This window comes from Magnolia sinica, chromosome 11 (assembly GCF_029962835.1).
Source record: "Magnolia sinica isolate HGM2019 chromosome 11, MsV1, whole genome shotgun sequence".
NCBI lineage: Eukaryota > Viridiplantae > Streptophyta > Magnoliopsida > Magnoliales > Magnoliaceae > Magnolia > Magnolia sinica.
In genome coordinates, this window is record NC_080583.1 from 16,353,115 (window position 1) to 16,375,266 (window position 22,152).

Below are 22,152 nucleotides of genomic sequence, written 5' to 3' on the forward strand. Positions count from 1 at the left end.
GCAGATACATGTCATACCCTGACAAGTAACGTTGAGAGGCAATGAAATGGTTACTTCAGTATATATGGGGTATGACGAATTACGTCTTGTGTTTCATAGATTTAGATGAGAGACTCATAAGTTATGTTGATTTGGATTATACAGGGAATATAAACAATAGAAGGTCTACTTCTAATTACTCGTTTATGCTAGTGGATAGAGCTATTAGTTGGATGTCTAAGCTTCAGTCTATGATCGTATTTTCCACTATTAAAGTTGAATACTTGGTAATGACAGAGGCATTCAAAAAAGTTATATGACTGAAACGAATTATGAATGAGTTGGGGTTTCATCAGGAAGTCGTGCATATGCATCGTGACAACAAGAGTGCAATTAATTTGGCAAAGAACTCAATATATCATTCCCGGATTAAGCATATTGATGCACATCATCACTTTATTCAGCAAATGTTATAAGAATGAGATGTCACTCTTGAGAAGATTTACACTAATAAGAATCCGATAGACATACTTACGGAGGCTATTCTTGTAGAGATGTTCAAGTTTTGCTCGACTTCTCTGAGCTTGTCAACAAATAAATAGAGATGGAGTATACATGAAGCGATGATGGTGATGTTTGGAAGAAGATTAAAAATGTAAGAAAGTGATTTTGCTATTAAGGTTGAAATTGTTAAAATTATGACACTAAAATCACTATGGGTTTATTCACTTTTATAAATCCATTTGACCCATGTTTCACATGTTAATAAGGCCCGAGTATTAGTGGACCCTTGGAGGAGTATTTTGGACATTTCTCTCATGATTGTGTGGCTCTTAGGGTAAGTTATGTTAGGGTTAAGAAAGAGTAATGAATTTTTTTTATTTTTTTTTTTTAATGTTTTGAGATTGTCCAATCGGAGAGAGCTATGGTTTTTTTTTTTAGTAATTATGTTCTTTTCATCCCTATAATCTTCTTTGAATGGTACATTTTTTTAAAAGGAAAGGTGGAATGACCCACCAAATTTACATTTATGAGGAACAGGATTGTAAAGCCATTCAGGCGGGCCCCGACAGAAAGGAATCAGGCCTCGCCTATCATATGTATAAAAAGGGGTAGAAAACAACAGAAATAAAAGCTCAAAAAATCTAGGCAAGGATGGCCTAGGACTTCCTCAAAGAACCCAATCCAACCTTATCTAGGAAAACCAAACCTCGAATCAATGGCGGAAGAGAGGTGGGGAGGGAAAAATAGGACGAGGCCTCTAAATAGTACATTGATCATCGTTGTGCCCTGGTTTTTTTCCACAAGGATTTTTCACATAAAAAATGCCTGTTTTATGTGTGGTTGCTTGGGTTTTTTATTCTCTCTTGTTTATTTCAATCTAGATTATGGTGCTTCCACCGGGCAGTTCTCCATTAATATGTTCATACTAAACACTTTTTACACATATGATGTACTTGGTTTTCCCAGTGAATAATTTTTTTTTAATCCATGCTATGTACATTAAAGACTTGTTTTATGTCATAGCCATGAATGGAACGCCTCCACAATCAACAGAACTGCTCTAAGGGTAAAATATTTTATTGTGTGATTGTTACTTTTATAACAGATCCCCATGTTCCATAGAGTAGTTGATACCCAAAATCTGGTTGCAAACTACAAATAAAATTGCACAGGCAAATTAAAACCAATAAACACAATCCAATATGCTTAAAAGCCAAACATGTACTTGCCCCATCTCTGGTTCGTTAGTTGAGCCGGCAGAGAGTGTACTGTGTGTGCATTATCCAGGGTTCGATCCCTGGCTGTCTTACTTTGTAAACATTGCTGGTACCAAAAAAGTAAAAATAAAAACATTTACTTGCCCTTTTGACTCTAGAACTTTGGATTGCCTACCTTGGATGCATGGACAACTAAAATCTTAATTATATGAATTTATAGATCTCCCCAAGTATTCTATTCAAACATAGCCTAAATAAAGTTGGTCCAGTTAAATATTGGACATTTCACTTTATTTATTACATAGCAATGATCTTTACATCCAAATATAGCCTGAATAATTATGTGACTTCAATTGGTAATAATCACACTTTATCACCATGAGCATTACATGGGTGATTAATACTAACTTATTCTGCATAAATTTAGTATTTTAACTATTAGAAGATGCCACAGATGGAGCCACTCTCTTAACAAGCACAATGGAGCATTTGGCGAGCCATGCAGGGAAAGCATGTGGATTGAAGCTCCGAAATCGTAGGTGATCATAGAGGCTGACGAGAAATCCACCGTTGGAGCATTGCAAGGCCTTCCTTGGGTTTGTACTCTGGACCTGTGTGGCCCGCTCCCTGTATCCAAAACGAAAAGGGTCACATTGGATCAGATGTCTTTCATATATTCATGCAATTTCTTTTTATTTCACATAATAACAACATCAAGAAGTCAGAAAGAGGAATTTCTTGCCTTTAGAGTTGCAAACGTCAAGTTATTCGAATACGTCCTGGTGTACCTGTGAGACGAAAATGCTGTGAGATCATTCTGTAATGCGTTAGGCTGATGATGGGGCCCAGTCCAAGTGCCTTTTGGACTTGGACAACATCAATTGCTACTGGGCTTTGCATCAGACCCACTAGCCAGGCATGGCTAGCTAAAATTCAAGACTGTCACACCATAGTTAGAAGATGTGAAAACTGATCACGTGATCGATCTGAGTGTTTGCGTTGTGCTTGCTTTGTGCAATTGGATTACTTCACTTGATTCATCTACGTGTGTTTCTGTGGTCCCCCAACATGCCCAAATGCTGATGGTTTATGGCTATCATGGTCTGGTATTCAAATGGGATGGCCGGTGCTTTCTTTTGCACCCAAAAATAGATGGCCCAGACTTGGGCTGACCTGAATCGTAACCATTGTAAACGAAATTTGCTTCCTACATGAAATCATAATTCAAAGTTTGGGTTCATGTTACTGATGGTTATGTTATAAAAGTGGACCTCACCCGGCAACTTGTCCATCCACGAACCATGGTCGCCACTCATCGACAATGGAGAAATTAAGAGATCGAATCCATGCTTGTGTGCCCAAAAATGGCACTAGTAGGTCATGATCACCGCTGCGTCCAAAAGGAAAAAAAAAAGAGGAAGAAAAAGAAGAAAATCAGTACCACGTCACTGGATCTAGGAAGAGATCAGTCAGAGGAGATGGACCAAAGATTCACCTGTATATCAGAGCTAGATAGCCTCGAGTGGTCAAATTGAGATGGTATTTTATGGTACTTTTGACACTCTTCTCATAAGGTATGTCATAGTTGCATCTTTTCCATTCTCTGGTTGTTCCCTGTTCAATATGGAAGTTTCATAGTGGTCATCATCATATGGGCATACAAGCTGGTATGATTGGTATTGGGCCCAAGTCGCTTTGCTAAGTCTTGGACCCGAACTTTGGCCATGTGAGTGTAGGTCCAAGCTTTAATTTCTGGACCATGTATGTATGATTATCCCCAGCCTAGCCCAAGGTTTGATAACATTTCATACTAAGGCCTGCCCCGAGGCTGGGTTCAACATAAAATAGATCAAGTTGGCTCCTGATCACAGTTGGGCCCCACCGTCACATGTATGGACTAAAAATAATTAGGTCGGCCACACATGTATGAAGGTAATGGACAGTTGAATAAATTTCTACCGGTCCCCATTCGATGTGCATGTGTTCGCTGCCTGGTGAGCTGATGGTTGCAGCCGGCCACCTTATGTTATGGCCTGGTTCCAAACATGTTGACGGATGTGGATGCACATGGTGTGCGTGCGAGGGCCGGGTTCATGTATGCTAAGGAAGCCTTGTAACAAAATGTCTCTTGAGGGTTTCGGAGATTTTACCTTACGGATGTGGAGTGCCTTTCTAACACTATCATCATTAGCCCAATAATCGGATAGCAAATATGCATATTCCTGTGCAAAATAAAGGTTAGTTCCTGTAAGGGCCTGTTTAGATTAAAAGAATGGAAAGGCAAGCAAATTTGTTTTTTGTGAAACTAACACTTCCTTGCTTGTCAAGCCTCTCTTGAAATTTGTGGAAAACATGCATTGTCAGTCACTTTCTCCTCCATTCTTAAGAAAAGTATTTTCCTACCACCAAAGGAAAACAAACTTTCTAATGGTCAAACCAAAATTTCCCATCGTGTATCTTCACTAGCTTCACATGTGCCACATATGCCAAAGTCCACTTTTTGTTATGCCCCAAACATGCCACTATGCCACATGTACCATCATATATTTTCTCTCGCATTCCACATGTGCTAATGTGCCACCATCCTTCTTCTCCTGTGCTTAACATGTGCTAATGTACCAGATGAATGCTCTTGCACCATGCATGTGCAAAGTGCCCCACATGCATCAATGTGTGACGTGCTACATCCATCTTTAATTGCCCTAAATATGCCAAGAGTGCCAATGGTGGCAATGTGTATTATGCCTGCCATTTAGCAACAAGTACCCACATGTGTTAAATATGCCAATATGTGTCTTGTGTGACATGTACCATTTGTTAAGATGTGGAGCCACATCTGGGGGCCACTCGACCGGTCAAGTGGCCCACTCGACCAGTCGTGGACTGGCTCGACTCAAAGTCCAGCGAGCATAGGTTTTTTGGTTCCGCGGTACTTGACCGGTAAAGGCTCATGCTCGACCAGTTGAGGGGTTCGCTCAGCCAATCGAGCAGTCTCCTCGACCAATCGAGGTTACGCAGATTCGTTTCCGGATTTTGCACGAACTGCGGATTTTTGAGTTGGTTTTCGCAAAGGTGCAAAAGGGGAATTGCCTAAACTATAAATAGGGGTCCCTAGGGCTTTTCTAGGCATTATGAGAGTTATTCTAAGGTGTGGGTAAAAGGGTTTTCTCTGTGTTTCCAAGGGAAAGGTTAGTATATTGCCTCGTAATCTTCGTTTCTTCATAGTGAAAATTTGCATCCGTGGTTTTTTTTACCCTTATTGGGATTTTTCCATGTATATTTTGTCTTGTGGTTTGTTTGGAATGCTTTGATTCTTTTTCTAGTTTATATTTCTTCTTGTTTATCATTTGTAGGTGAGACCGGAGATTGGATCTCGGTTCACTGCGTTGTTGGCGTGCTGTGCAACACCATTGTACAACTTCAAGCACCTCATATATGTTATGATATTTAGATTCAAGCAAGCACATATGATGTTTATGCCACATGTGCACCATTCATCTTTAAGCATCCCAGATGTATCACATTTGCTAATAATTACTTACAAAAATTTCCCAAAAAATTTCTATTTTGCCAAAAATAATAATAACAACTTGAAAATAGCTTATAAATTTTTGAAAGGATCTTATTGAAAGAAAAAATATGCAAACAAGGAGAACAATATTTCATTTCACTTGTTCACTGAGAAGCATCACTTCTCTTTTTATCCTTTCTACAAATCCAAACACAAAAGATTTATCCAATTTAGAAGAAGTTGATTTCATGTTTAATGACTTCGGTGACCCCATTTTTTATTTTTTATTTTCAAAAGGAGCTATGAATATCATTCAAAGGAAACCAGAGAAAATACAAGGACTGTACTTCGGGTGACTAGAAAGCCACAAAAAACCAAGACTCGGGCCACCCATCGTAAAGAAGATTTACAAGAAAACACCCCCAAGAAGGCCCCCAAAACGAGCCCAGAGGACCCAAAAGCTACCTAGATCCACGTGTCCAAATTGCCCCAAGCCCTGCTCTATCGAGGCAAATGAGACCCCTAATCACCCGAGGGAGGTCAGAAATGGGGGAAAACAGAGCTGAATCTTGCTTGATAAAATCCAATTTGGCCATTCCATCTGCTGGCTCGTTGCCTTCCCTGAAGACAACGATTGATTCCTTTGTTGTCAAGTGGAGACACGACTCACCTGAGGTGGGTTGAATGGGTCAAGTAGCCCAAGTCCATCAATTGGACTTGGCCAACCGATGGTGTCATTGTGATGTTGTAATTAAAATAGTCGAGATGCTTAAAGAGATGACGAAATAAAGGTAATGGATATATCAATTAGATTATAAAATTTTGATTGATCAGACGGGTTCATCTACGCGTTCTTGCATAATAATCTTATTCTGTAAGTGTTTTGCATGATAAGTGGTTTCCACCCTAGAGAAAGGTTTCACATATTGCAACTAGTGTCTATTCTTTTTTTTTCTTTTTTCTTTTATATATATATATATATATTAAGAAATATTGTGGAATTACCTCACCTGTATTTTATTGCCAAAAGAAAATTTTATTGCAAGTGGTGTGTATACTTGATATGTACAAGTGTCATTGGCCCATATGGGCCTGAGACCGCAACGTGATATGTGAAAATACTTCCAGTAATATTGGTGGTGACCTTGCCTCTGAGTGCATTTTAAACGATGATGTAAAGCTTTCGTGATCTGGATTTATGTTACCGGGGCTCATAGGAGAAACATTTATTGAACGGGTGTATATGGAGATGATTATTTAATGGCCCGTATTGAAATACTAAAGTCAAAGGTCAGAATCATCAATGAAGCATTATAATACCATAGCTTCTATATGGCAGCTAAGGATCGATGCACAGAGTCTTGGGGTGGAAACAAGGCCCCTACACCTGAGAGAGAGAGAGAGAGAGAGAGTACCCTACACCCAAATTGGGGTTTAGGATCTGGGAGAAGCAGCTCTTCAGATTTCTCCGGTAGAGATCTTCTGTGGCTCACCATATTGTTTGGCCTTGGGGATGCCCTGGGGCATTCGGGCTCTAAAAAGTGGCCTTTATGTAGTCTTGAAGTGCACTGCATGTACCAAAGATCAACACCATTATCCTTTGACCATACAAAGAACACAATTGAAAATAGGAGACTGAGACAGTCCCGTTACCTCATCCACTGCCTCAAGATCCTTTGCACATTTAGGACTTCTTGGATTTATGTAATCTCCTTCACAACTTTTCTTAGCTGACTGCAATAATAATTAGAAAAACTTCATCTAGTACTTCAGAAATCTTTAAAATGGATGGAAGATACGAAGTCCCCAATTATATGACTTTCCCACAACACCTGTTACAGGGAGTCTGTGCACAAAAACTCTGTAGGGCTCACCCCAACGTCCATGTAACATTTATTCTCTCCATCATACGGTTGAATACGGAGCCCAGGATGATGTGTATACTAAATCCAACCCGTTCATCAGGTGCACAGGACAAACAAACACTCCGAATTATACTAACTTTCCAGCAACAATGTGAACATGAGATGATCTGCATGGACCCCACGGTGGACCCGATAAAGCTCTATTGGTTTACTCGCTGTCTAAAACGGGTGCTGTAGAGGATTCCCCTCTGGACACGTAGAGTAGTGAGTAATCAACAATTTTTACACGTGAGGACATTTTGACATGCTTCGATCCGAAATTCACATATGCACCCATAGTACAAGAGTCACCCTGACTCAATCCTATCCGTTGGATCAATGGATGATTTCTCATTGGATGAGGAGCAGCTAACCAGTGACACCGGCTATAACGTTCTTTAGGTGGTGAACGTGAGATTTGTACCATGGGTGTTCATGGTCAGGCTTAGAAGATTGACGGTTCAGATCATCGGGCCATGTAAACATTTGGCCCACATCATGGATAGCCCTACAATGCACAAAAAGGGGTTCACATGCATCCTATTACCTCATAGAGTTCGTCCGATACGAGACCCATCCCATGGGCGTATGGTATCACTGAATTGCTATCATATCTTTTATCCGTCACAGGGTTACCGAGGAAATAACCCTGCAATTAAAAAAAAAAAACCCCTCATTAGTAAGGGTGACTAGTGTACTATCATAGAATGTAATTATCATTCCACTACCTTCCATCACAGTGCAGTCTTGCTAATGAATGGGTCAGTGGCTTGGTGGGCCCCACCATGATGTTTATGTAAAATCCACCTCAACCATTGGGTGTGACCTCATATTAGGCCTACCGTGCAAAAATTAACTCCATTTGTCAATCACTGATGGGTATGATTTTTGGGCTGCCATCTTATTTTTTGACCCAACTGTTTCCCTTGCTTTGGCACACCAAACTCACCTGTCAGATTGATTTTTTGTCTACCGGCCTAATACGGGACTAAATCTCTAATGAGTTGAGTGGAACTTTAGTAAACATCACAATGGGCCTTTTAAAATCAAGTGCAACCTGTCCAACAATTCCCTTTTTCTCTAAATAATCTCTCCAGACAGTTGGAGAGAAACATCAGACTTGATTTTTAGTGAGGCCTGCTATGGTGTGCATTCCAAATTCAGTGCCACCATTACATGCCTAATCCTAGTTTATGCTTAAAGCTAAAAAAATAAAATAAAATAAAATAAAAATATAGGAGAGATGTCCACCCTTGATTTTTACTGGACCCACCATGATGATTCTATGAAATCTACTCCAACCATTAGATGTCACATCAAAAATTTAGTCTGAGGCTTAAACATCAGGATCATTCATAATTCAGGTGAGCCACACAAGGAGAAAGAGTTTGCAGAGTGATCATTACCTTGTACACTGTTTCCAATTATGTGGTCCACTTGAATCACAGATGGAGTGACTTTTGAATCATTTGCCTAATATAAAGGGATTTTATATTAACACCACAGTGGGATCCAACCAAGCAGCCAAGCCACCTGGGACGCAGATTTCCTGCTAAAGACTCTTGCAGGAAGCTCCTGCGCTGGGAATCTATGTAGGGCCCACCATGATGTTTTTGATAAATCCACCACGTCCATCCTTTTTTTAAAGCCCATTTTAGAACAAGAGGCTAAAAATAAGTCGGATCCAAGACTCAAGTGGGCCTCAGCAAAGGAAAAGGTTGGTAGAGAAATTCCTACTGTTGAAACCTTCCTAGGGTCTACAGTGATGCTTACATGCCATCCATGCCGTTCATAACGTCATGCCTACAGGGATGAATTGAAAACGAAAATACTAGCCTGATTCAAAACTTCTGTGGCCCCATGAATATTTCAACCGTGGACATTCAATTCTCCCCTTTTCGGCCCACTTGAGACTTGGATCCGGGTCATTTTTGGTCTCTTGTCTTAAAATGATCTCACAAAACGGATGGACATGGTGGATTTATCAAAAACGTCATGGTGGGCCCTACGCAGGTTCCCTGCCCAGGAGCTTACCACGCCCATCTAACGGGCCCTTAAAAGAAATTTAATGGAAAGCAGCGGAACAATAATTATATTGATTAATAATGTAATTTTTTGAAAAAGGTTCAAAATGTTAATTTTATATTAACTAGCAGGTTTTTTTTTTGTAAAATTTTCTTTAAAAATAAAAATAAAATAAAAATAGCATGCTGTCCAAATTCTAAGGAAAAAAAAAATCATTTTTTGGTCACATTGCAAATGAATCGCATTTTTAAAACCACACTAATCAAGACATCTAAAACAACCAATTGACCACTATCAAATGGACGGTTTAAACTAAATCGGTGAGCAGTACAAATTCCAAGGGCAACATCAGATTTTATAATGTCCCGTCGATAATTGGATCAGCTGGTCAGTTCTGATTGCCGGACAACAATCCCATGCCCTTGGTTGAAAAGTCGCCACCATTTCAAAATAGTAAGATGAACTATCGTCAGAATCTAACCGTTGAAATTTTCATTTTCATAAATTAGATACCTTGAGATTGAGGGTTGGTTCCTGGCCAGCTTCAATACCTGCAATCACATACTAAGTTTGAAAATGTGTGGTACGGAAAGTGTAGCAAAACAAAAATACCAGAAATATGAACACTGAATTGTTAGGATTTCTATATGGTGATCGATACCGTTGATTTGGTGGGCCCCCGCCCATGTAGACGGGAATACCCAGTAATCAATTGTACGTATTGGACTGGGTAACTGACCAACTAGTGCCCAGATGAAGGGATGGTCAATTCATCATATTGGATGGGCATAAATCGCAAGATTGAGGAGTGAATTGACGTGGGTCCTTTTTCTTTTTGTGTTGGGTGGTAGGAAATCAACAGGGCCCACCTCCAATTACTGCAAAGGCTAACAAGATATGAAAAAAAAAAAAACAACTTGCGAGTTTTATCATATTACTCGTTGTTTTCATTCATGTGTGGCTCTTTAACAGTTGGCTGGCCTGATTTTCTTTCGCTCACACAGTGCTTCTTAACTGTGGCTCAGATTACTCCAATATCACATGGACAAGATCGGTTGACGCGTTTAACAAGGAGCCCTTTCTGTTAAGGGATTGCTAGCATCCACAACATAAAGAACTCTCTCTCTCTCTCATGTCATCTTACTTTTTATCTCTCTCATCTTTCTCTTACTTTTTTATGGAGTTTTGCTTTTTGTTTTTTTTATTTTGTTTAAAAATAAATAAATAAATAAATAATCTTTTAGCCTCTTTCTCCTCTTTTCCCTTCTTTCTCTTCACATACACTTTCTCTCAGTCCACTCTTGATGTCTGATATGGCATGGATGCATTCCTAGCTAGCATGGCTGCATCGAAAGAAGGCTAGAAGCAATATATCGTACCCAAGCCTAGTTCTATGTAGGGCATAACATAATTAGGCACCGGCTACATCTGGTTCAAAGAAATTCAATTTGAATAGGGAGAAATTGTCATTTGAAGTGTGAACCGTAAATCTGTCATGACTTTTGATCTGGGTATCCTTACGAGACATGAATTATCAATCTTTATAGTAACAAACCATCCGGTCAACTAACATCACCCTAGATCCAATGAATATAATCGTGGGGAACCACTTAATTAAAATATAATTAATACTAAGTATGCATTAATGACGCAGGGGAGGACGTGAGGTCGAGCACCGTCTTCCTCAAGAGGATAACTATTCCGAATCCACGGAACTTCTCTGGACTCCTCACAGAGACTTCTCGAATCCACGAGGAAAGAAAAGCAGAAAATAGAAATAAATTCTAATAAAATCGAAATTGATTGATGAATGATTAAAATCGAGTTCACAACCCTTTAAATAAGGGTATCAAGCAATGGGAAAGAAATCATAATCAAACTACAACTCAAACTCCTAGAATCCGCGACTTACTATAAACTACAACTAGTGCGCAAGGTTTTCGGCCAAAAATAGTAAGTGTCCTATTTGGCTTCACCAAACCGTTCCCTAATTATTCTAAGCTCTTTTCACGTTGGGCGCAACTCCTAAAGCCCAACGGATGAAGATTTCTGATCCATCTTGGCCATGAAACTGTCCGCGACCCGCTCTACATCAATTAAGCAGAGAAAGATTACCATTTGCTATTTCCTGGACAAAAATTGGAAGAATTATGCCAGAATATGAGTCACCTCCGATATATAGAGGATTCGAAAGGAATTGTGGGTGACCAATTAACCACTGCACCATAAGTTAAACAAACGAAAAAGGTTAACATCCATCCATCTCAATGGGCAATAAGGTTGTCGTCACATGCAACATGTTACATGTGTTCATGATGCAAGCTACTAAAAAGGAAGCACCTTGCAGAAGATGAATTCGAATTTGGAATCCATTGATTCCAAACTCACAACTAATGACAAAGTACCAGCAAAAAGAAACCATAATAAATAAATAAATAATAAAAAGAAATTACCATAGTGTCTTTGGGATGCAAGCTGTTGAATCATAGACCAATTCCATTTTTGGGCTCGGTGCCTAAGTGGTCATTTGATAGCTTTAAGTCAATGGTAATTGCTGATAATTTGTGTGGATAGTATTTATTTTTTTTTAATTTTTAATTTTTGCATTTAGCAGTGTGTACAACAATGTAAATTCAGTCGTTTTGAAATCACTATGCAGAGGCATGATTCATGTGGTAACATTACAAATGAATCACCCTAAATCCACTACAACAATTAGTAGGCTCATCATGATGTTTAAGTGAAATCTACCTTGATCACTAGGCGTGTCACTCCATTTTTGTTGTAGGACCCAAAAATCAGACTATTTCATGATTTATGTGGGCCATTCAAAGGGAAACAATTTGGAGGGGGACTCCCACCCTTAATTTTTTCAGGGACTACAATGATGATTATATGAAATCCACTCCAACTATTAGATGACAATCTAAAGTTTAAGCATCTGGACAAAAACTAGGCCCATCCGTGATTTAGATGGGGCATACGAAGGAAAATAGTTTAGAGGGTGAGCTTTGTCCCGTATGTTGTTTCTAATCATGCGGTCCATGTAAATCATGGATCGGGCTAATGTATCTAGTGATCGGTAAGAATTTTACATGAACATGTTTACATTAATCAGCATGAAAATCATTGGAAATCAACTTAAAGGTGGGCCCTACCTTGATGTTTAAGTGAAATGCAACTCGATCACCAAGTGTGTCATCCCATTTTAGTTACAAGGCTAAAAAATCAGCTTAGTTTGTGATTTAAATGGGACATACGAAGGGAAACATTGGGTAAAGGGATACCTACCCTCGATCTTGTCAAGGCCCACCATGATAATTATATGAAATTCACTCTTAACTATTGGATGACAAGATAAAATTTAGGCCTTGGGACAAAAAACCAAACCCATCTATAATTCAAGTAGGCCACATGAAGGGAACCAATTTAGAGGGTGAGCGTTGCCCCATATACTGTTCCAATCCTATGGTCAACGCGAATCACGGAATATGCTGATTTTTGGACCCTAAGGGTAAAATGGGGAGATATACTCGGTGCTCGGCTTGAATTTCACATAAACATCAAGGTACGCCATGTGCAAGAATTTCTTTTAGCTATTCACTTCGTTGACGTCAATCAACTTTTGCATGAAAACCGCCTCGAATCCTTTTTAAGAATTAGCAGGCCCCATCATGATGTTTAAACCCCCATCATAATGTTTAGTGAAATCCCTAATCACTAGGTTAATCACCCCATTTTAGCCATAGAGCCTAAAAATCAACCTGGTCCGTCATTCTGGTGGGCCATACGTACGTGAGGCCTAAAAATCATGTTGGTTGGATCCAGCTCCCTTTCCAAAAATGATCAATATGCCAAGCACTACATAGATTTATTACATCGGTTACTAAAATATCAATATTTAACCCAAAACTCCACTTGGTTAGTAACCCAAGGAAATCAAAGAATCAGTCACACTTTCATATGCTCTCCTTTTATAGACAGGGCTAACAAAATGGAATAGATCGAGTTCTTTTTTATCACTTGGTCCCTTTATTATTATTTATTTATTTTTATTAATTGACTTATTTTAAATACGAATATATTAATTTCATTTGAAATCATTTTTATTCCTCATTTTCACTTATATATTAATTTCATTTGAAATCATTTTTAATCCTCATTTTTGCTCGTAAGTTCTGTCGGATACATTCGTTTCTAATTTTGTTATTCCTCATTTTTCCACTCATCTATCTTAACATCCCCATTTAATCAAAATCATCCTGTGAACATATTATTCTTTAATTGCCTATTATTTTATCACGTAAATCATTACTGGTCTTATACCTACCCTATAAAAATTTTCTTTCAATTTGAATGATACATAATGATCATATGAATCTCCGTAGTATATTTCCATTTCTTCCACCCAGCTTGAATTATAAGACCAATATCCTCTTCAATCTCCCCACTTTCATATATTATTGACCTAGTGAATCAAAAGTCATCATTTTAAGTAATTTTTTACTCAACAATCTTAATTAATTCATCATTTTCGCCCATATTATTATTAGAATTTCTCTTCATATACTTTGTTTTAGTTAGAATAATTTTAAATTATTTAGATTCTAAAGCTATCCTCCCTCATCTTCTCAATAAAAAATATTTCATTTACAAACAACATATACCGTGGGATCTCTTCTACAAATATTTAATATTTTCTACACGCTAACTCACAAATAGTATCTATTCTTGGTGAGTCTAATCAAATCTTCGTCGAGTTTCATTAAGATGTTCTTCTCTGAGTTGGTTCATGCTTTCTTCCTAGCATCGCTCCAACAGAGGTTTTTTTTTTTTTTTTTTTTTTGGGGGGGGGAGGACTTGTTGAAAATTTTTCCAAGTCCAGCTTACTCGTCAGAGTCTTGTCGAGTTTTTTCATGTTTTAAACTATGGCATGCATTAGACCCTAATATGTGTGGTGCCACTCACCTTCCTTAGAAATTGGTAGAGTTCCTTGGATGCTTTTACATCTCCAATTATATTATCTTTTGAGCCACTTGAATATGAAAATCCAGTCCAAACAGGTGAATCCACGAAGATGATGCTGGAAACCTGAAAATCCAGTCCAAACAGGTGAATCCACGAAGATGATGCTGAAAATCCAACCCCACGCTTCTTAACAAAATGGGTGGGCCATGAAGGGTGAGGACACCAAATTTCATACCTTTGTCCATGAGTGTTGTCTCAACTTCAAAGTTGGAAGAGACCCATCATATCTGACTCTTGGAAAATACAGAGGACCTGCAAAGGTAAGATAGAAACGATAACATTTTTTTTCAGAAGGTAAGCAGGAGAGTTTATCAACGGTCCAAGTGGGTCAAAACCCCTTAAGAAGCAATTTAAAAGCAATGACTTGTTTTTTTTCTTTTCTTTTTTTCACAGCGTGGTTGGTTTTGATAGAATGTAGGCCCACATCATAACTGCCACGCACCATCTTTCCACGTCATGTGTTTCAAATCTAATCCAAACCATCCATCAGGAACTGTATACTATGAACAAGCCCTGATTCAAAAAGTATTTTTGGTCATTGAATATAGGCCACTGGTGATTTTCCCTCCGATCGTCCATCTAATGAGTGGTCATTCGAGACCATTCGCAGGCTTTTTTGATCGGTGTGATGTACGGTGGAGATGGTAAAACAAGGATGTGATAGAACCACCTCTTCAAAATAAACATAGATGGGAAGATCCTAGCCATCTGATCAGTTGGGTCCCACTTCATGGATGGCCTTGATTGACACATCACCCTGATAGGTTTGTCGCTTGTAGAGATAGCTCTACCATATTACGGTTCCATCCTCCCCACGGTACCAACTTCAATCTCTTAGCTGGAAGGGTAATTGGTCAATCCTATCCCTCCATAAATTGAGCTTATGATGGGTGGATTATGTTTCAAAATCACACTTATTAGATCATTCTATCCACACATTTTCAATAGCTTCCCCGCTGAATTCTTGACCATTAGACAATTTTCATTTCCCACCGTTGATTTGATAGCCTACCAAACGGGTAAGATCATCTAATCAATGTTTACTTTCTACCATTCGTTATCATCGGCCACGCTTGGGATATCTAGATGAACAGATGCAACTGACTGATATTTGTGCTCCAGATAGATGGGTATTCCTCTGCCCTAGAGCTGATTCACAACCAACTTTGGTAGAGTGATGTAACAATCTGTGCCATCCATATAGTGACCATACTTAATAAAACTCAGTTGATATATCATCTTCAGAGCGGAAGGATGGCTGACTCAGTATTCCCAATGTATCAATTTCCTCGTGTTTGCTTGGAAAAAAGAAAGGATTATAATTACCATCCGTTGGGACGCATGTGATCATTGCCCATGGACGACAATCCTCTGCAAAAACCGTCTAATCTAAAACTCACGAGGACCACAACACACGGGGGAATGGGGGAGGAGAAGACAACCGTACATGAGAGATCTGCTGCACACCAACTAGGGTGCTCTGTCTAATGTGGACAAATGTCATTTAGGTATGCCAATCTACACCATACAGAGCATGGGCATTGATGTAAATGGAAGATGATCCAGAGGAGGCAGTGATTGGGCGGAGCCTAACACCACATGTGGCAGCCACCGAATGGACGGGTATAAAGGAAAGTGTACATGTGTAATTTTATCCGGCGGAATCGAAAGGAATCGATGCCTGTCAGATTTCTTTTTATGCACGGTCCCATGAACGGACGCCGATTGTTTCCTACCCTAGCCCATCTCCAGCTGGGAATAGGCGGGAGCTTTGAGTTGCCACCGAGGTGTAGCTTTGACTTGCCACCGAGGTGTATGGGTCTTATCCACACCGCTAATTCATTTCTTCATATCGTGCTAGGATGTAAACGCAAAAATGAGGTAGGTACAAGTAGAGCAGGCACGGCGCGACTTGTCTTGCCTAACTTAATTCATCCAACTCGTTTAGAACCGACACGACCTGAATCGAAATGGTGAGTCAATCTGAACCAAGTAGTCTTCGCACAATTCAGTCAGACTCGACTCGACTCAAATTCAGGTATATATATAATAAAAAATCATAAATTTTAACTATATCTAATTCTATACAATGCACCCGACCCTAACCCAATCTTAAACCCTCTCTCTCCCTCCCTCATCATCCTCTTCTTCCAAGCTCGACAACTAGCTACCACCATCACTACCTCTTCTCTCCACTCCCTCCCTCCATTCTCTTCGAAGCTTGGCAGCCACCCGCCACCATCACAAGCCTCTCTCTCTCTCTCTCTCTCTCTCTCTCTCTCTCTCTCCTCTTCCAAGCTTGGCAGTCACCCACCACCATCACCACCCTCCTCGTCTCTCTCTCTCTCTCTCTCTCTCTCTCTCTCTCTCTCTCTCTCTCATCTCTCGATCTGAATCGGTGCTAACTTGAATCGACACAGTTGACCGGGTTGGACTCGGTCAGATTCGGATTTGGATCGGTTCAGGCATGCTGGACTCGGTACCGAGGCGAGTTGAGTTCAGATCAGGCTTATTTCAAAACTAGAGCAAGTCAAGTCAGTCCTAACTCGATTCGACTCAACTCGATGCCCAAATCTAGATACAAGGCTTAAGTGGACTACACAATGGGGATTAAACTCTTACCGTTGAAAACTTTTTAGGTGTCACAAAAGTTTTGGATGGAGCTGATATTTGTTTTTTCTCTTCATTCAGGTTTATTTAACTTTATAAATAGGTTGGATGCCAAATAAACATCAAGGTGAGCCCTAGAAAGTTTCAATGGTGAGAATCATTATCACCGCTACTTCCTGTGGTGTGGTCCACTTGAGCCTTGGAGCTGCCTCATTTTTTGGTTTATAAACTAAAATGATATGAAAAAATGGATGGACAGTGTGGATAAGACCCATACATCACAGTGGCCACTCAAAGCTCCCGTCCATTCCCAGCGTTCCCAGGTGGAGACGGGAGGGGGTAGGACGCAATCCGCTTTCCCCATGAACGGTCCAAATATGCACAACAGGTGGACCGTGGATGAGTTGCACCATGGCCAAGTTCGGGATGCTAGGTGGGACATATTGTAATGTTTTCGAGAAATCCACACCGTCCATCTGCTTTTCCAGATAATTTTAAGGCATAAGAATAAAATTCAGGTGGATCCAAAACTCGAGGCAACCATACAAGAGGGGAGAGGGGAAACTGAGGAAAGAGTTATCTATCGTTGAAACATTCCCACTGGGATGAAGTTAAAACACCAAAAACATGCCCAAACAGTTTATAAGGTCATTCCCACTTTTTAATGCTCTACCTTGATGTTTATATGTCATCCAAACAGTTTATAAGGTCATTCCCACTGGGATGAAGTTAAAACACCAAAAACATACCTGATACAAAACTTTTGTGGCTAAACTAATGTTTCAACAGCTGTCGCTGAATCCCCACTGTTTCCTTTCCTACGGCTGCATTGAGTTTTAAATCTTCTCAATTTTTGGTCTCTAATCTTAAAATGATTTTTTATTTTTTTAAAAAAAAGAAATAGATGGACGGAGTAAATTTAAAACCATTACTCTGGCCCCACCTAAGCATCCGCAGGAACTTCGCTCTAAAAGGAAACGGATGAACTGCATGGATACACCATACACATTCACGGTGGGCCCAATCCGATTTTAAATCGCGGTTGGACCATATTTTAACTTTTTATTGCGGTTGGACTATATTTAAAGGGTTTAACGTATAAGCCCTCCCTTCTTCACCTACCGCAAAATAATCGTCTCATGCATGCGTACTTATAAAAGACATTGTCCGTTTTTCCCATTCGACCACTAGACGAAGAGGAAGGCAAAAGACACCTAACTTTCACATCCACGCTTGTCTGAAATGACAGCAGAATAGGTGAGACAAAGACCTTCACCAACACAGTACGGCATTACTGCGGGGTTACCACGGGCCAGCTTGATGCATGTATTATGTATTCATGCCGTCCATCCGTTTTTTCATACCATTTAAGGACATTATCCTTAAAATGAAGCAGATTAAATTAACAGGTGGACCATACAATAAGAAATAATGATAATTGACCGTCCAATCTGTCAAAAACTTTATAGATCTCAACTTAATGTCTCTGCAGTGTTTATTTACCATCTGATCTATTAATAGGGTCACATAAGCCTGGATGAAGGGAATAAACAAATATCAGCTTGATCCAAAAACTTTTATGGCCCATGAATGGTCAATCACTACTGTTTCTTATGGTAGGGTCTGACTGATAATCTGATCTACTTCATTTTTAGATTAATTTCCTAAATGATATGGAAAAAAAGGATAGACGGCGTGGATATATAATACATACATTAAGGTGAGCCCCAAAGTAGCTCCATCGTCAGGGCGGCACGTCTTTGGTGAGGCCGGATCTCACCTAATCCGTTCTCAGACCCTGATCCAAGGAAGCGGCACCACCGACCTAGATATGATGGTGCGTTGACGTAGCCTGGACGTGTGCATATCCGCACTACCATTCCATTTGGCGGTATCATTTCAAGGGACGCGGATTGCGTCCTGCCCCCGCCCGGGCATGGCTCTGTAGGGCCCACCGTGATGTATTTTATCCACGCTGTTTATCTCTTTTCTCATGTCATTTTAAGGTATGATTCAAAATACGAGGGAGGTCCACAGCTCCAATAGACCACAAAGTGGGGATTCAACGTCCGCCATCAAAAAGTTCTTGGGAGCTGGAGAAGATTCGGATCAAGTTTTTACTTGTGTTTTCATTTCATCCACGTCTACATGACCTTATTAATATTAATAGGTTGGCTGGTAAAACAACATCACAGTAGCCCTTAGAAAGGTTTCAACCGTGAGTGTCATTATCACTGCAGCTTACTTTGGTGTGGTCCACTGGAGCTATGGACCTGCCTTATTTTTAAGATGATAGATTAAAATGGTCTGATAAAAGCGATGAATGGAGTGGATAAAACACTTACATATCTGTGGGCCCCACAGAACGCTGCCCGGACGGATTAGGTTAGGACGCAATCCGCGTCCCATTTCAAGGCATGCTCGTTGCAATAAGTCGGAAGCGGATTGGCTGGTCTAGCACACACCAGATGTACAGCTGATGTATTGTCGTCAGCAAGTTTTGTGGATCTCATCATGAGGTATGTATTATATCCAAACCGTTCGTCCATTTGGCGAGCTAGTATTAAGGCTTGAGATAAAAATAATAAGGATCTAACTATTATCAAGTGGTCCACACTGCAATAAACGTGCCATTGAAACCCTTTTAGGGTCACAGAAGTTTTGGATCAATATGAAATTTGTTTTTCCTCTTCATCCAGGTATTTGTGACCTTGTGAACAGATTGGATGGAAAATAAGCTTTATGGTGGGCCCTACGAATTTTCTAATGGTGAAAATCATTATTCCGGCTGCTATTTGTGGTGTGGTCCATTTGATCCTTAGATATGATTCATTTTTTGAATAATGCTCTAAAATGATTTGAAAAAAATAGATGAACAGTGTAGATATAATACACACATCACCGAGGAGCCCACGTAACTTTGTTCTCCTTTAAACCGTTTATACAACTCCGAGCTCGAGTCGTGTCAGCACTCGTCTTCGCACGATGCATACCTCCACCAGCCAATCCGCTTCGAAAAAGCCATATCCAAAGCTCAAGTTGGCCGCGCTACAAAATGCAGTGGGCCAATGATTCCAACCGTTGAAACATTTACAGGGCCCACCATAACTTTTATTTTCCATCCAACTCACACAAGCTATGATTAAGGGAAGAACAAACATTACATTTATCCAAAACTTTTGTAATCACGAGAAGGTTTCAATGGTAAACGTTGAATCCCCACTGCTTTTTGCAGCGTGGTCCACTTGGGCTTTGTATATGTTTCTTTTTTCAACTCAAGCCTTAAAAGATCTTGCCAAATTAACGGACAGTTTAGATATAACACATGCATCATGGTGGGGCCCATATAACTTTTTCACATCAACACACCACCAAGGTCAGTGGTGTCTGGCACACCACGCAGTTAGTTTACCTAATCTACTACTGGGTTTTGTTCTCTGCAATTCCAATCTCTGAGATATTTTTTTAACAGTAATTTTCTTTAATTTAATTTATTTTATTGTTTTAAAGGCAACGGTGAGTTAACCGCTGGATCACTCGCACATACCACACTCTCTCTATCATCTCATCAAACCAAGGAGACTTTCCAATAATAATTTTCTTGCCAGCATTAAAAAAATCAGGTGATACTCAACAAAGGAAATCTCCAAGCTTTCTAAGCCCAAAAGACCTAGTTTCTTTCCATCCCTTGTTATTACATTGGAATCAGACATTTTAAGAATAGGTTTCTATTTTGTCACCTCTTTCGTTTACTCTAGTTCCATTTTAATTCTGCTTAAATTTAAAGTATTAAAACTATATTTTTATAGATTTTTTCTAGGTTTTTCATGTATCAACTTTAAAAATAAAATAAAAAATAAAAAATAAATCATGTCAAAGCTCTCAACATCAGATTTTTTATGGGACTTGGCGTATCTCCATTAATTTGTAAAATCTATAATTATTTTTTCTTTGGTAGAGTTCTTTACTCCTCATTAATCCTCCTATCCATGAATTGATGTATATCATCTTTTTCATCAATATATAAATCAACCAAAGTTCAAGCTTACGTGACTTTAAAAAGGGATTTTCTTTTTTCAGCTAATGAATTAATTTATGATTCTTCCAACGTCAGATCGTGTAATAGATAAACCACCACCATTTCAGAAATGGCTTTGAACTGTTAGATGTTCTTATCAAATCTTCTTGTATTTGCATACCATGAATGTTCCCTGACAATATCTTGTATGAAAAATATGGAAGCAGTGCAAACAGCAGGATGCATCACAAAGGTAACCAGCAACTATAACCAGGATGGTCCATTCATAAGGCAGGCAATACCATCCAAATCAATGGAAAGCTAATGTCGGACTCAATGTAAGGTGGCCCACATCATGAGTAGGTTTATCTAATGTTTGCTCCAGGTGATCTTCATGATATGGCCCGGATCATAGCATAAAATGAAGAAAAAAAAAAGACGTTGTATGTTATATTTCCCATACAATGACTCTATGTGAACACGCTTCTCTGTACGTACCTATTTCAAAGACAAGACCACTCCATGCAGAGCAACCAGGGCCGCCAGTGAGCCACACAACAAGAGGGTCCTCTTTTGGGTTCTTTTCGGACTCCACAAAGTAGTAAAACAGCTGGTTTTCATCCAATTCTCCCACACCGATGTACCTAGATCAAGACCATAGAATTAGTAGACCACAAGCTGGATTATTGCATACCCAAAAATTACACCGAGTGGAAGTTTACAAGAATCTGGTCCATTTCACATTTCGAGATGGACAAAAAAGGCTTAGATCAACAGCCCAGAAAGAAATTTATTGATCGAATGGTTAGAAACAGGTAAAGGCTGCAATTTTCACAGATTTGACCATTTATAATGTGGCCCATATGTGGGTCTTAAATGGAAATAATCAGATGCTAAGTGTAAGAGATCAGATTTACAAATTACCCGGTTTCTAGATGGAAGGGGAGAGGGCCAGGAAAACCAGGTAGAGATCGAACCGTTGATTGAGAGACTACAAGCCATGGATAAGGGGAAGAAAGCACTATTATTAGACAAGCGAAGACTGCATGCAACCTTACTCTGGTCATTTTGCACCTACGCTATGCAACTTTACTTAAGCTGGGAATAACATATATGATTATCGACCCCAGGACATGGATAGTATTTTATACAAGTGGGGCAATGGTCCAGTGATGTAAACCGTACCATTGATCTGATGTAACCTACGGTGGACGACCCTGGCCACAAATCTTGGTCCTTTCATCTACAGTGGATCTATTATCTTCTTAACCATCTATTTAACGTCTACAATTTGAAAGGTTAGGATTAAACTACGGTGACTTTTAGGGGCATGATAAATCAGTAGGAAGGTCCAAC

At 39.6% G+C, this 22,152-nt stretch overlaps 1 protein-coding gene across 3 annotated transcripts; it reads right to left on the reverse strand.

The window, feature by feature from the left end:
- Positions 1-1,907: 1,907 nt before the first annotated feature.
- LOC131218875 (serine carboxypeptidase-like 18) lies at positions 1,908-21,915 on the reverse strand. 3 transcript variants are annotated; one of them, XM_058213742.1, is made up of 13 exons: positions 21,721-21,914; positions 21,295-21,440; positions 14,344-14,420; positions 14,109-14,231; positions 11,256-11,358; positions 9,654-9,691; positions 7,663-7,764; positions 6,865-6,945; positions 6,627-6,779; positions 3,851-3,922; positions 3,196-3,314; positions 2,977-3,090; positions 1,910-2,327 (listed from the first exon to the last, which is right to left on the reverse strand). In XM_058213742.1, exons 1-13 carry the CDS (start codon positions 21,861-21,863, stop codon positions 2,132-2,134), a joined length of 1,467 nt encoding a protein of 488 aa, XP_058069725.1. In that variant the 5' UTR covers positions 21,864-21,914; the 3' UTR covers positions 1,910-2,131. The 3 variants fall into 3 exon arrangements, with proteins under 3 accessions (XP_058069726.1, XP_058069725.1, XP_058069727.1); XM_058213744.1 differs by lacking the exon at positions 1,910-2,327 and adding an exon at positions 2,407-2,488 and having other exon boundaries at positions 21,721-21,913; XM_058213743.1 differs by lacking the exon at positions 7,663-7,764 and having other exon boundaries at positions 1,908-2,327; positions 21,721-21,915.
- Between the last annotated feature and the right edge of the window lie 237 nt (positions 21,916-22,152).

Coding starts and splice junctions, on each gene's coding strand:
- LOC131218875 (XM_058213742.1), bottom strand. CDS start 21,863: ATGACCAGAGTAAGGTTGCATGCAGTCTTCGCTTGTCTAATAATAGTG. Junction 7,765..9,653: donor AACCAACCCTCAATCTCAAG/GTATCTAATTTA, acceptor TTTTAATTGCAG/GGTTATTTCCTCGGTAACCC. Junction 3,923..6,626: donor AACCCCAATTTGGGTGTAGG/GTACTCTCTCTC, acceptor TATTTTGCACAG/GAATATGCATATTTGCTATC.